The sequence below is a fragment of the Syngnathus leptorhynchus genome, chromosome 3 (assembly GCF_054491065.1).
Source record: "Syngnathus leptorhynchus isolate UIUO chromosome 3, UIUO_Slep, whole genome shotgun sequence".
NCBI classification, from domain to species: domain Eukaryota; kingdom Metazoa; phylum Chordata; class Actinopteri; order Syngnathiformes; family Syngnathidae; genus Syngnathus; species Syngnathus leptorhynchus.
Genome location: NC_141197.1, coordinates 12,218,327 through 12,233,570, shown reverse-complemented (window position 1 = coordinate 12,233,570; position 15,244 = coordinate 12,218,327). Strand labels below are relative to the sequence as shown.

The 15,244-nt window shown below is 39.4% G+C and overlaps 3 protein-coding genes and 1 long non-coding RNA gene across 5 annotated transcripts; 1 reads left to right on the top strand and 3 right to left on the bottom strand.

The window, feature by feature from the left end:
* Nucleotides 1-8: 8 nt before the first annotated feature.
* On the bottom strand, nucleotides 9-5,738 carry vrk3 (VRK serine/threonine kinase 3). Its single transcript, XM_085906724.1, has 15 exons — nucleotides 5,669-5,738; nucleotides 4,655-4,854; nucleotides 4,429-4,542; nucleotides 4,112-4,213; nucleotides 3,876-4,025; nucleotides 3,544-3,681; nucleotides 3,407-3,462; nucleotides 3,154-3,220; nucleotides 2,740-2,821; nucleotides 2,564-2,660; nucleotides 2,376-2,468; nucleotides 2,118-2,250; nucleotides 1,864-1,981; nucleotides 1,710-1,768; nucleotides 9-1,637 (listed from the first exon to the last, which is right to left on the bottom strand). The coding sequence occupies exons 1-15, from the start codon at nucleotides 5,686-5,688 to the stop codon at nucleotides 1,501-1,503; spliced, it is 1,566 nt and encodes a 521-aa protein (XP_085762850.1). The 5' UTR covers nucleotides 5,689-5,738; the 3' UTR covers nucleotides 9-1,500.
* LOC147059295 (uncharacterized) lies at nucleotides 554-8,677 on the top strand. 2 transcript variants are annotated; one of them, XR_015065590.1, is made up of 4 exons: nucleotides 554-839; nucleotides 945-1,099; nucleotides 7,072-7,187; nucleotides 8,317-8,677. It is a non-coding gene; the product is annotated as an uncharacterized LOC147059295 (long non-coding RNA). The 2 variants fall into 2 exon arrangements; XR_015065591.1 differs by having other exon boundaries at nucleotides 7,403-8,677.
* On the bottom strand, nucleotides 6,218-13,707 carry rab27a (RAB27A, member RAS oncogene family). Its single transcript, XM_085906725.1, has 6 exons — nucleotides 13,370-13,707; nucleotides 8,847-9,015; nucleotides 8,301-8,386; nucleotides 8,109-8,212; nucleotides 7,566-7,689; nucleotides 6,218-7,197 (listed from the first exon to the last, which is right to left on the bottom strand). The coding sequence occupies exons 2-6, from the start codon at nucleotides 8,997-8,999 to the stop codon at nucleotides 7,002-7,004; spliced, it is 663 nt and encodes a 220-aa protein (XP_085762851.1). The 5' UTR covers nucleotides 9,000-9,015; nucleotides 13,370-13,707; the 3' UTR covers nucleotides 6,218-7,001.
* A 730-nt stretch (nucleotides 13,708-14,437) lies between these two features.
* pigbos1 (PIGB opposite strand 1) lies at nucleotides 14,438-15,064 on the bottom strand. Its single transcript, XM_085906726.1, has 2 exons — nucleotides 14,902-15,064; nucleotides 14,438-14,733 (listed from the first exon to the last, which is right to left on the bottom strand). Exon 2 carries the CDS (start codon nucleotides 14,681-14,683, stop codon nucleotides 14,507-14,509), a length of 177 nt encoding a protein of 58 aa, XP_085762852.1. The 5' UTR covers nucleotides 14,684-14,733; nucleotides 14,902-15,064; the 3' UTR covers nucleotides 14,438-14,506.
* Between the last annotated feature and the right edge of the window lie 180 nt (nucleotides 15,065-15,244).

The window sequence follows — 15,244 nt, the reverse complement described above, 5'->3', positions numbered from 1 at the left end:
ATGTCATCTTGAATTTACTCCAATGTTTATTTGAGTTGAATTGTTGTTACAAGATGGTCAATCCGTGGTTGGTTCCAGGAAGCGTTTGTAGACAATGCAAGGTGGAATAGATTTGACATTTAAGAAAAAAAGGCAAACTATCAAAACTAGTGCATCAAATGTGAATATGCAAACAACAAAGAGCATTAAAATCACAATTTAAACATTAAATAACACATTCTGTGAAAAACAACAGCTCAGAAAAATCCACAAAAAAAAAAAATGCCTGTCATGTTATATGCAGACACCATATTTCAATATGAATATGATATATATGAGCATATTCCTGCATATACTTTTTAAGGCAGGGGTCGGAAACCTATGGCTCTTTTGGTGACTGCGTCTGGCTCACGGACAAATCTGACATTTGTTAACACAATTGATTATTATATTATCAAAGTAAAAAATAGACCTACTGAAATCAAAATGTTAAATAATCTTTCAAAATTTTAAATATCACGTCTGAAATCAACGGTCGCGTCATATCAGCCAATCTCAGCTGCCCTTCGGTGACGCCAGGTCGGACAAAAAGAGCGCGATTTTTATTGGACAATACGGTGCCTACGGGCCCGCTTAATTTAGAATTTCAGCTAGTTAGCCAGCTGGTGTGTGCCAGGCAAGCAAGAAATATGGCGAAGAGAAAAAAAGATGACGAGTACCGAACTTTTCAGAGTGAGTGGACCGACATGCTACATTTGCGACCAAATACCCAGCTGGGGACAGCCGAAAGAAAACGTGTGAAGAGCTCCAGAGGAAGGTCCAAGCTGGTCAACAGCAACTCCGTGTATGGACCAGACAAGGTGACTTTAATTTAGCTAGTTTTGCTGGCGCATTAGCAATTGTGAGGAACGGAAAGCCATTTACTGATGGAGAGTTTTTCAACATTTATGCTTGATGTGGCTAAGGAATATTTTGACGACTTCACGGATAAAGAAAAGATACTCAACACGGAGAAAAGACATGCCTCTGTCCGCAAGAACTGAATGAGAACCTCACCGCAATTCAACTGGACTACAAAGCCATCATCAAAACGATACAGCCCCCGGAAGTCTCATTAATGGTGAGTGTATTTTTTTCTAGACTTCAATATAAAAAAATTATTAAAAATACATTAGTACACTTAAAAAAATCGTTGGTCTTAATTAAAATACATGCATTTAATTGTAATTAGACCATCGTTTTTTTCCAAGTGGTATGGCTCTCACGGGAAATTATTATTAAAAAAATGGACATTTATGGTTCTGTCCGCCAAAAAGGTTCCCGACCCCTGCTTTAAGGTTAAAGTCTGCAATTTAATTATACATCCAATCATGACACTAGTTTCACTAGCAGCTGCATTAAATCAATAAAAAAAAGAAACATTGAAGTGAGAACTAAAACCCTTATTTCACATCTGCAGTCAGTCTTTACGTCATTGTGAAATATTTGCAATTCACATTGTTTCCTCCTTTACATTCTTTGCTAAAAAGTGAGGGGTTTTTCCACTGAGCCCCCCATATGCGACAAAGCTATGGCGAGCCTGGCTTTCAGTTCCGAGTAGTCCGGCTGCTCCGTGTACTGCAGATCCGCCGCCGAGCTCACGTAGCTCTGAAATGTACCTAAGTAACAAAACACGGAGGTGCAAGCTTTTAACCACTTACTTGCTGTGATAATTATCAATATTTACTTACTCGAAACTTTATTCTTTCCGAAACAGTAACTCAGCAGTGCCGGAACGTCGTCTAAGTATCTGAAATAACGACACGTATAGTATGAGAGAATACACCGTAACCACATGCAGCTCAAAAATGAAGAACAGTCCCAAATACCAAAACAAAGGCTCACCTCTGTTTGAGGCAAGCCACCTGGTCGGGATCAGTGAGGCCGCTCCACGGCAGCGTGCCCGTGTGCCACTGCAGCATGCAGTAGGCCAGAGACTGCAGGTCACTTCGCCGTGACGGCGCTAAAAGAGCACATCTTAAATAAAGCGCTGCTTCTTAAGCTTTAAACACAGAGTAATTAGCACCTCCCCCAAAAATACTCATTCAAAGTTCAGGTGGAGGGTTTGTTGTGGTTTAAGTCTAAGAATGTGAACTCACTTGCTCCGGCGTGTGAATCAATGCTGATGAATTCCAGCGATCCTTCGTGTGGCTCTTGGATGCCTTGGCGATATACCACGTGGCGTCCACCGGGACAGTAGCGCGAGGTGTGATAGTATCCCACTAAAAATACCTGAAGGCACAAGCACAAAAAAAACAAGACCTATGCAAATGCAAGACGAGCACACACACCCAGACACAAGACAGACACCGTAGTGGTTGCTCCAGTCCACACGCCTTAGCGAGCGTTCTCCCGACCTGCGTGGGGTATCCCGCTTGGATGTAGATGTTTTCAGCGTTGATGTCCGCGTGCACGTACTCGTTGGAATGGATGTAGTGCAGTACATCCAACTGCAAAAGGGACGCACAACACGTCAGCTTCAAGCGTCAAGGGCGAGGGGGACAAACTGGGCAAAGGATGCTTGCTCGCTCGCTCGCTCGCTCACTATTCTGCAGGCAAGATGGATGACCGTCTTCTCGGGAAGACGATTGTTGTCCATGATAGAGTGAAGCGACTGGCCCATGGCGGGAAAAACCAAGAACCTAAAAAAGAGGACGAAGATGGTTAGCCACTCTCTGCAAACGGAACGTGAGAACCTGGTTGCAAAGTTGATCGACGCACCTGTAAGAATCTGTGTGACCGAAGCTGACGCAGGAAGGAATTCCAAGGAAGTCCAAGTCGTGTTGTTTGATCCACTTGGCCACTACAGGAAACATGCAGAGTCACGTATCGCCCAACAATTTGACTTTAATTGACACACTAACAATTTCTTTTTTTTATAAAATCACATAAATTGAGGCAAATTCTGTCAGGCGGCGTCTTAAACGTTTTTTGATTACACTCATAAAGAACAGCGCAACCTCAAGTAAAAGCAAAAAATGTGTTGCATTAAAACTTCTCAAAAATGACTTAAGTAAATGATACAGTAAAGCTTGTTACTGGCCACTTGTGGCAATGCTGCATGTTACTGACTTTAGCTCTAGCTTGTGTGACGTTGTCTGCTTTTTAAAAGAAGTGGAGTGACTAAATGCTCACCAGATGAAGGCTTCGCAGCCCTCTGCAGGAAGTTCTGCTCCTTGTAGATTCTTCCTCGTACGGCACCCTGGAATTCAGATGCGCAGCTCTTTATTCAAAGAGTTGGATATCGTTGTGGTTGCAGAAAAGTTGCGGTGTCTCAAAATATTTCTACAGTTCTTAAATTGCAGTAAGTTCATTATGTGTGTGAGGGTCAGTGGCCAAGTGTGCGGCGCCGGCTGAGTTTTGTTTCAAAATGAAATATTCTACTCACCAATTTAAGGATATAAGCGGATTCCTTGGAGGAGGTCCATGAGCCTTTGGGCGCAACTGGAACAAATGCACATGGTACAGTTGGCACAGCCGGAATGCGCCTTCATGGACTGGCAGACATAACAAGTGCAGCGTTACCTTCATACAGGAGCTCTGTTGGGTTCTGACTGAGCAGCTTGACCAGCGTCCACTTCCTGCCCGTGGTGTCCGTTAGCTCTTCGCCGTCCTCCAGTCGCTCCACGGCGGCCACCTTCTTGGCTTTGTTCTGTCCTCTGCCTGCGCATTTGCGCAAACGAGCACATCCATCCATTGGGATGAAACGAGAGCACGGAAAACCTTCCGATAGTTCTTATTCGGCACGTATACGAATATACGAGAACTGTAACCGCCTCGGACAGTGCCACAACGATGGCTCCGTCAGGCCACCACCCAAAAAAGGCTGCTGTGGACATTGGGCGTGTATTGTTCACCTTTGGACGGAGATTTCAAAGTTGGCGAGGAAAGTGGAGAAAAGACTGTCCGCGGCGGGCCGTCCACAGTGGATTCCGCAGCGGTCCTCGTGGTTACATTTGTCATCTCCTCTTCCTCCACAGGCTGCAAGAGCGTTCCTCTGCCCCTTCCTGTGGGTAACGTTGATGGATGAGACGTGACTGTCTACTATAGAAAATGAATTGTTTGATTGTTATTTTTTGTCTTTCGAGTTTACCAGGTCTGGGGGATTTTAAGATGGGTGGGGGGGAGGCCTCAGCCGCTGCTGACTTCTTTACACGTTTGACTGGAGTTTGCTTTGGTGAAGACACGTTGTTTTCTATGGAAAAAAAAAAAAAGAAAGAAAAAGGAAAAATACCAGTGGAGTCCCAATTTTATTAATCTGTATAAATGTGATATCGTTAGCCTAGAACCACAATAGCCGAAGTAATATGATGATACACAAGTACATGAATAAAGAAGCTGAGATGTGATTAAAAAAAAAATAGATAATACATCAAAAAAGAAACACCATAATAACTGGGTAATTATAACCTTGTGCCACTGGAGGTGGATCTTCTTTTACATTTAATTTGACTTCCCTGTCCAGGCGGAGAGCGTTACGAGTCTTACGTAGCGCAGGGCGTGGAGAAATGACACTTTCGTGCACTGTAGAAAAAGAAAAATGTTGACGGCTTGGTATAAATTGTTCCCCCCTCAATGAAACCATTTGACTTTTGTTAAAGAGAAATTCTCATCGTGGGTGTGCAGTTAATCCTACCGTCTGTGGCCTCATAACACATGTTGGACGCTTGGCTAATGGCTTCATCCCCTTTCGGAGGAGAGAAATTTGGAGAGGGTTTGATGGCCTCCAGCGCTGATGCATCGCTGGCACAAGGAATTTTCTCCCCACATGAAGGACAAAATTTAAAACCAGACTGCAGCTTTGCGCCGCACTGAGGGCAGAATCGGAACGTCGTTCTGCAAGAGAACATACAGAGACATGAGCATACAATGTAGCTGAGGAATAAAATATCACAATCAGATGGGTTTTGAATCAACTGAAAATAACACAGCTCTACAACCTAACTGAAGGCGTGCTAAATGACCAGGACCATATGCATGCATTTGGAAAGCTTTTTTTCTTTTTTAAATATCATTACAATTTTTAAACTCCACGTTCTTGAGACATTGTAACGCCAATGAGTCACATGACAACAGGGAGGGGAAAATGACTAATTGAACATTTTGGTTGCCAGCGGTTTATGTGTTAATAGCTCCGTGTGTGTGTGTGGTTATTTTGAAGCGACATTAAATGTACTTAAACAGGTTTGATTACCGATTACATTGTAGCGAGGTGGCATTTCTTCAGGATTGTACAATGAAAAGGTGTAAAAAAAATAAAAGACAGTGTGCCAAGTCACGTCTGAAAGCTACTGTATGTCAACGCTATTACAAACCCAGATTAGCTAACATACATGATTGACATGCCAGTTATGTACAGTGAGTGTAGCTGTATTCGGTTATTGTGAAATGATAATCCACATATAGCACATCAAAACCACAACCAGCTTGAAATAACAACAAATGATGCATACAACAGTGATCATAATCATGTCCGTCGCTGTGAACATTAAGAGCTAAGTGAGCTACGCGAAAATATATAAATTCCTGTCCTCTGAAATGTCTCGACGCTATTAGCGCGTGTATAGCATCTACAAGAGATTAAGTTTGTATCTATAATTAAAAAAAAAAGGATGAAAGCAGACGATTTGCAGATGGATTTCAAAACAACCTTTCCAATCTTCGCTCCATGATCAGCTGGTTGTGTTTACAATTTTCTCCTTCGCTGTAATGATATTGCCGCTAGGCTGCCCCTATGGGAATGCAAGAGAACTGCAAGCGGGCCGTTGGAAGTACGATTTGAATAATTCACTACTTAAAAGACTTGGTTTTCATGTGCATTTAATTAAAAAGGACATAAAGCCTTATGCAGTATATTTTCTACATTTTTTAACATACATTTTCTCATGTGAAAGGCACAAATTCTGTTTGTGTGTTCTTTACTAAAATCGGTAGAAGGCCAATCTGTTTTACACCAAACATGCATGCCTTAATTCTACTTTCTGTGATTTTTTTTTTTCTTTGTAAAACAGTTGCAAGTGTAAAGATGATTCATAAAATGATATACACGTATGGTATAAATCCATCTCAAATAAGTATAATTTGAAATGCAAAGTATGCTGTTAAGTATCGCATTGCTTCTCAGAATGAAAGAGGAAGCATAAGCTTTTCAAAGGGTCTGCAAAAACGAATTTTCCTTTTTAAAAAAAAAAAAAAAAAAAAAAAAAAAAAAAAGCAGAATGTTGCACATATTTTGCTGTACGTAGATCGAAATACGTTTTTAACAGTCAGTACACAAAAATATGAATTTTCTTTTAACATTGTAATTTCTCTCTGCTTCTGTATGCCTTACATGACCAAATTCTTTTTATTGTTATGGACAGGAATGATGCCAATTAATTAAAGTCCACAATGTACTGTAAATGTTATTGCACATAAATGGCTAGCCAAGTCTGAGAGATGCTATACATTTATCTTGTCTACTATAACAACAAAATGAACTCACTGAATTGATAACATACAGAGTTTATGTGGAGGAGTAAACAACATGGCACAAGTGTTGATGCTCAATATAAAACAATCATCCAATGAATACTGAAGGGTCCGAGCACGATTCTAACTACAGCATGAAATTCAGCAGGACAAACATTCCTAGAAGTATAGAAGCTTGAAATACATGAAGAGATTCAAATTTGTATTTACGGTCTATGTGGTATGGCAACACTTTTTTGAATTACCATATATGTTCCTAAAAATGAATTTAGCTTCACAATAGGCCATTTCAGCAATATTGTACATAAATATCCACCACCCCAAGTAACAAATGTCCATCTATGACTTGAAAGGTCAATAAGCCACATACAGTACTACTACACGCTATCCCACCAGAAGATCACCAATCAGCAGTTTTACAGGGGAGCCACTTGGTATGTTTTAACTGAAACACTTTCCACTCTGTCCTATTTTATACAAGCCCGGTATATCTCATTGACACCTCCGCACTCTTAACACGAACACTTGCTCCCTTCCGATGCCTCTGCCAAATCTGCGTTGTTGTGACCGTTTGTTCGGAAGGTTCCGTCCGGAATCCATGACTTGTCCACGCATCGTTCCATCCTCTTCATGACGAGGTCAAGCAGCACGTCCACGACCTGACTGACGTTTTGTCCATTCGCCGCACTCGTCTCAAAGTAAGGAATCCTTTCGGGTGGTAAAACAAGTAAAGGTTGACTCTGGATTAACATGAACAATAACCCGGAGATGATTACAAAAAAATCCATACAAAAGCGTTTGTTTGGGATACATGCCACTGCCCTTCTTAGATAACTTTAGTAATCTTCTCAAGAAGCCTTTTAAAACTATGCATGCAGCTCTCATCCATTGCACTATTTGTCTTTCAATGCAGGTGAGCCAGAGTGAGATACTTGACACATGGGGACAAATATTGACTTTTCCAGGAGGGCCAATTTAGTCTCATGCTATCTTCTCACTGACTTGGGCAAACAAGTTGGGGACTGCCTTCTTGACAAACATTTCAGGAAGAGGCTTGGTGGGCGATTGATACCTACCCATACTTATCTGCCAGCTCTCGGGCTTCTTCCTCGTTCACGGCCCTCTGATCGGCCAGGTCGCATTTGTTGCCGCACAGAATCACGTCTGGATTTTCACAGTAGGCGTGAACCTGTAACTGGCCTGAAAGAAAAAACACTTACTGCCTACTTTGTCTAACTTGTCGCATAGCATAAATAACAACTTTGTGTATTGAAAAAAAAAAAAGCAACAATAGAACTAAAAAATATATCCGTTCATACATCCATGTTCATGCTTGAAAGATATCAATCTGTTGATGTCATACAATTTCATTCTTCATACAGTAGAATTGTTAACTTGAACACCCCCATAAGAAAGCTGATCTTTGTGTTACAAAAAAGTCACAAAATGATGTCAGCATTGAACTCTAAAGTTTTAGGGGAATTCCAAATTGTATGATGTCAACAACTCCACTGGAGCGGTTGCTTCATTATGCCCGGAGAAATTCAAAATGGTGAAATACGTAATTAATATTATCCCCACTCATATTGTTTATGCGATGCAAGAGTAAAAAGACCTACTCATCCAGTTTCGAACGTTGAGAAAACTTTGCTCGTTGGTGAGGTCAAACAAGAGAATGAAACCCATCGCGTCCCGAAAGAAAGCCGTGGTCAAACTTCGAAATCTGACAGGAAGAGGGGGAGCAACAAAAACAAAACAAAATGATTGAGTAGACTGAGAAAGTGTTCAAACCAAAATGTAAGCTGGACTACCTCTCCTGCCCCGCAGTGTCCCACAGCTGCATGTGGATCTTCTGTCTTCGTCCAGAGGAGCCATCAGGACCAGTGGAATCGTATGTCTGTTGAATACACATCAAGTCACTTTTGGAGTGCTGGTATGGCCTCTTGTTATTAAATATGAGCGACTCCAATTGACACGAGCGTTGAAATGCATGTCCGATCGAATTCCCGTGGCTATAGGAAATTATAGGGCCGCTCATAAACGGCATTCATTTTACTGTTGGCGATACATTAAAACAATTTTAGGCATTCCACCTGTGGTTGAATTCTTGGAAGTAGATTTTAGTATTGGGATATACTCAATTTGCTACACTGCAACATTATGTTAGCATGTATGTTGTGAACTGTGAATGAGGAGCTCTTTAATGGGCTGCTTGGTCCAAAAGCAGAAGTTGATAACGAAAAGAGAAACGATTAAACTAAAGTAAATACGTTTTCAAAGTAGATGATTTGAATGAGATAAATTGCAGGACTGGTATTTTTTTTCTTCTCAAATTCTAAAGATAATCAGCAGCTTACCACTCGTTTTTCTCTGAAGTCAATTCCCACTGTTGTGATAAACTTGGAGTTGAACTTGCCATCGGTGTACTGGTAGAGAAAACTAGTCTTCCCCACACCCGAGTCTCCCAGGGCTAGGAACTTGATGAGGTAATCATATTCCCCATCAGACATATTGAGAGATGAATTTCTACAACACACACAAAAATATTTTGTCACACAGTAATGACTACATAGGGACAATTAAAATAAAATAAAAAACACATCATTGGCAAACTATGGTAACAAAAAAGTATCAATCATGTACATACAGGAAAGTCAAGTCAGTTCTATTTATGTCTTGTGACCACAGAAGTGGTCTCATGGTACTTAACATCATACAATAGATATAAATGTTTTTTTTTTCATATATTGTTTCATTTTAAAAATAGCCATGCTTAAACTAAGTTCACAAAGTTGTTGATTTAAAACACAAGGGCATAATAAAGACAATCAGTGGATGAAAATGAACTCATTTGATGAAGGGAACGACTTCACATGTTCAACTAATTCCGGCCAAAAGAACGTGTGCACGTGTCATATGACCAGTGTGCGAAAAAGCATTCAAACAAGCCTAACATTCTTTCACCGTGACCCCCCTCTGATCCTTTTATGTCGAGCCATAAGCGGCTTAAGGTGTTTTTATGCAACTCACTCAGAGTGATGCTAAAAGCTAACACGAGCATGTTTGTCCAAGCCATGGAGCATTGGGCTAAGACCACCATTAGGCTACTTTGAGGTGGCAAAAAAGCAAAATGGATTATTTTGTCACATTTATTATAATATGTAATGCTGTACACAATATTACACAATACACAATATTATACAATATTTCTGTTCAGGAATTAATCACCGTACTCTAATCTTCTTGGATAAATGACCAAGCAATGATTAAATATTCATTTAATTGTTTGCCATTTCCTGAGATCCGGTTAAATTTGGGTTGCCTATAAATTGCACTAAAATGACTTCTACTGTATCCAAGCAAGGTTTATTTACGTCATTTCGTTGCTTAGGGAAACTTTTATTCGAACATATGTATTAAAACTGTTAATCAATTCCGTAATGCAACTTGATTGCTTTAATGGACAACTTCATTTTACAATTGGGGGAATGCCTGGTGGAATACACTAGTTTGTCGTGAATTGTATATTTAAGCATGCAAATGGGTGAATTAGTTACATTTCACCACACTGTAGCTTGTCATCTTTTATAAAAGCTTCGAATCCCAAAGTGCTACTGATCCTTCTTAACTGTAAATCACTATTTATGAACTGGAAACCACTACAACCAATTTGACCCAAATAACGATGAAACTGATTTTCTTCCCCCCCCCTACCCAATCTGCTGTTGAGTACTTGAGAATGTTTATAGTTTCTTCCACCTTGACTTGGGCCCCTATTTCAGCTGAAGGAAAAACGGCTTCATGCTTCAGTGGAATGGTGTTCACTTGGTGATGATTAGTGTTGGGTTTGTGCCAAATATACATTTTAGAATAATGGCCAAAAGTTTTTATTTTTTTATTTTTTTATTTTATTCATTGATATGATTGTTTATTTATTGTCCTGTGAGACTCACTAAATTGCTGGAACACTTCCTACAAGGTCCAACAAAGCTTCCTGTCTTTATTTTTGGCAACTAACACAGTGAGTAGGTAGCTAGACAAAGCAATCATCAGTGGTTCATAGCACTAACAGAACCACCACGGTAATAACAACATAGAAACCTCTTGTTATCATTCTTTCCCCAGTGCTCAAAAGGAAGCAAACAGGCAAGCATGACTTTCCGTTTTGTTGGGAAACTCCACCTGTCAAACAGGACTTCTAAACACACTGGAGCCCCTAGAAAATGAATTTAAAAAATTGCCTGATCATTGCTTCTGATTTACTGGGACGTCGGGCTAATGTATATATATATATATATATATATATATATATATATATATATATATATATATATATATATATATATAAAATAGATAAAAACCTTCAGGCTTCTGTTATCAATAAATAATGAAAAAGCCATTTAGAACATCAGTGTTTTATTTGAAGTTCGTCAGAGGCTCTATAAAAGTTATTGTACGCGTTCTCCCATTCAAATTAAATGTGATTGGTTTATTATAAACACGGCCATGCCCCAATTATATGAGGGTGTACACACTTGTGCAAAAGCATTAATTCAGTTGTTTATTTTTTAGTTCCCCCCTCGTAAACAGTTTTTGAGTTGCGCAGGTAACAGGTCCCGTTAATATAAAGTTTTGAAACAATTTGTCAGTCTCTTTTATGCCACAATTGAAATTGGCATTTGAACAGGGGTGTGTAAACTTTTTACATCCAGTGTTGATGCAGCTATTGCTGTTTATTCTGTTGCCCACAAACACATGAGGTGACATGTGCAAGTTGTCATCTTATTTATTTATTTGAAAGTTCATGAGTATGTTGCAGTACAAGCAGTAAAGTAGAGACACCATTGAGATTCCATACGCATTTCCTGTAATACGTTACACAACACTGAAGGAGATTGTTAAACACAATGGATGCTTTTAACTATTGTAATGATCTAATCCTGTAACGCACGATAACATCATGGTTCGTCATAGCATGCCCTGGTATGCATCATTGACTGGAATGGCACAAGATGATTTCACAGCTAATCCATGACACAATGGCTTGTATAAAAAAAACTATGGAATGCCTTGTTTCCTTATTGTTTACAAGATCTCGAGCAACTTGAGCAAGTGCTTCATTAAGGACGCTTTCCAATCTGCATTAAGCTTCAACGATTTTGAAAAACAATCTCATTGCAATATTTGAATTGCAGTTTTGAATCATGATGCTCAAACTGTTGGATTATTTCCATTCGATTTAATGGCTTGGAATTGAGTTGGGGATTGGCCGTTGAAAGCGTAACAAACATTCAGCAGACAATAAAGGAGTTTGTATGGAACTATTTGGGCAACTAATGAGCATTAGGCTATGACAAAAAAAATATTCCAATGTGACCTACGATGGGATCTAACGTATGACCCCTGCGCCCAACCCGAATGTTAAATTGAGGTTCCACTGTAACTATGAACCCAATGTTGGATACATTTCATTCCTTAACCACCACACCCATCTCTCGATTTTTCATGTAATACCTAATGAGGGATTAAAGCTATCAGCAGTTCAACAGAACCACATTTTTGCTGCACCAACCTGAGTTTGTGCTGGCTAAGTAGTTCCACTGAAAAAAAAAAAGCTTCTGAGAAAATTTCGGAGATTTTCCTGCGTTTTTTTCAAGCACAACGCAAGCCGACAAAAAAGCAGCTTTAATTATTTCGACAAGGAGAAGTAAAGGACCCACCCTGGGCAGCAGTCCAGATCAGAGGATGCAATCCGGATATGCACAATACGTAGCGGCACTAACTACTGCTTGTGACACACACTAACACGCACACACACTCGCACATCAAACTAACACTAAAGTGAATTAAGTGCAACAAATAGAACACGTAATGACCCTCAGCTGGTCCTCATGTGGCTGCACAATGGCAAGACGTGTACACATTTATTTGAGATTCTTCATCTACCACATAGGCTACATCTACTATACTAGTACGCTCCTTCTAAGAGAACTTTAGGGTACAAGCAGGACAAGTGTGCACCAATTGGCAACTGTTTTGTCTAGTAGCATGTAACTGTCCTACAAGTATGCCAAAGACGTCCTACTTGTGATGACAAAGAGATGACATGGACCTTAAAACTGGATATGAAAGCTAGTGAATAATTCAGCATTTATTTACGATCAATAATATTCAGCTTAATGGTATAAAGTGTGTAAAATACACTTGTCATCTGTCATCTGAAGCACGATCCATGTAATACAAGCCATCAATAGACCTACGATTAAATTAAAAACGATGTTGATGTGTCATTTGTAAGGTGAAGCACGATCCATGTAATATTAGCCATTAATAGATCTACGATTATATTTAAAATAAAAAAGTATGTTGATGTGATAGGACGCTTCTTTTGCACATCATTAAAATTAATCATGTTTTTTTTATGAATCAAAATTATTATTACGTATGTTATTATATTTCTACACTGTCTCTTTAAGGTTCATGTATTAGTATACTAATACAGTAAGTCAACTACGGTATACAAAAATGACAACAACGTTACCAGTTAGGCAAAACTTATCGTCATGGGTGTGCAATGTGCAGTGCAACAAGTTCTAAACTTGACATTATAATTAGTCTTTCTAGTTGTCGTTTGACTAGAGCTCTTAATAACTAACTCGTGAAGAAAAAGACAATACTAGTGATGCAAAACTAAGCAACTGCAATAAAAGTAAACTAGTTCAAATTGCACAGTGGCTGGCTGTCATGCAAGTGGACCAAAATTATGTTACAGAAATGTCAAACAATCGTGGAGAAAGATTACAAGGTACCAGATGGAAAGGTTAGCCGAAAACGGATGCTACTTGCTGACATTTCCTGATGGCTGACTGATTTAACTCACCGAGTGTTGCTTGGAAGAATGAAAAACAAGCTCGCCAGGTATAAAGAAAAAGATGGAATCTTCCGAGAGTAAATGAAGTCAATTGATCTTTTTGCGTCACCAATGAGCCATGGGATGTCATGCAGGTTGGTTAACTGCGACTACTTCATTTGGCGAAGCAAAATAGTGAGTTGAGAAAGAAAGAAAGAAAGAGCAGCTCCTCCTCCCCGCCGGCTCTGACTTGTCAATTTCATCACCGTCCTACTTTGGGGAAACGTTTCTAAACATGCCCGATGAACAAAGTAGTACAGGGTTGTAACCATTACTAACTGAGACGGCCAAAGAGAAAGTGAGCCGGCACAAGTTAAATAACGGTTCGAGCAGTACTGCTAGAAACACAATTAAAAACCGCAAATGTGCATTTAACGATTTTAAATTTGAGTAAATGGATCCAAAAGTTTGCACAGGCAGTTGACTTAAGGCTCAAACGACCAGAGGCGCAGATGGGATTTTAAAACTTGGGGGCCACTTCCTCCTGTCCGCAGTGCCTGTGAAAACAACGGTTTGACTTTCCGTCTTATGGGCATAGAGCAATAGATAAATAAATACATTTAAAATGAATGAAAAGGCCAGTCATTCTTTTATAAATGCAAGATAGTTTTTCATTTTGTAAAGCATTTTCATGCTTCGCTATGTTAACAAGGTTTTTCAATTTTAGTCTCCCCGTTAGAATTCATAAATGATAATATTGATTTACATTCAATCTTTTACAACTATTATCATTTTCTTATTGCTATTTTTACTGTAAATTTGCAAACTGTTTTTGAGGTAGTTTTTAATTCACTTTATGTGCAATGTATTGTCAATTAGCACTGTTGTAGTACAGTGTTTTCAAATGTAAGTGCAGTGTTTAAGAAATATTAAATAGTTTACTTTTTAAGAGGGGGGGGGCTCTCTGTTTTTGCTGTTGCATTTTTGTCAATGGGGTGATACTTGGCAAATTTCATATTTGTATGGGTGCTTAGTGTAAAGTTTTAGCTGGACCCAATTCATGACACTTGAGGCTCAAGACACATGACACTACCAACCTTGTGATCAATAAGTTTATTTAGTTTCAGAACTTTGCATTGCTTTGCTGGTGCATTCCATTGTAATAATTTAGCTTGATGAATTATTTCCACCAGTTCTGTTCGATTTTAGTGCCACATCCTGGTTCTGTGGCGTTGTAGTTTTTGGCACTGCGTCAAAGTAAGGTCTGTAGATATAGAAACCACCAGCCATTCCAAGCACTGTGGCAAAAGCCATCTGTGTGAAAGGGATTTTTCTTCGAAGCATCCCTTTAGCCCCACAATTAGCCACTTCAGTGTAGAGAGCACAAGGTGGTCCTGGAAAAAAAGGAAGATATTGAAAAAACAAAACATATTCACGTAAGATATCGCGAGACGTTGCACGTTTGCTTAATCGCTGCAAGTATAACTCCAGAGCTGTCTTGAGTGACATGCTGATTTATTTGTTTACAGATTACCAATCATTTCGTTGCTATTTTTACTCACCAAGAAAACATCCAAACCATGTCACTGCAATGTACAAGAGGGCAAGAGAGAGGGGACAAACCCCCGCGACGTCACAAAATCCTCAACAAGAAGGGCATCGAGGAGACCTATGCTAGCGTGATGCGCGCGAGCTTCTTCTCCTTTATGGAATACAAAATAAACTCCAACAAGTTGGACATTGACCCCTGCTGGACAAAAATGTACAGTGCACCTAGTTGTTTGTCAGGCGATTACTATTCATTCAAATCATGCAAATATATATTTATATATATAATTTTATTTATATAATATTTAAAATGTAAAACAAATAGTGAAATAAATACCAAACTAAATATATACATAC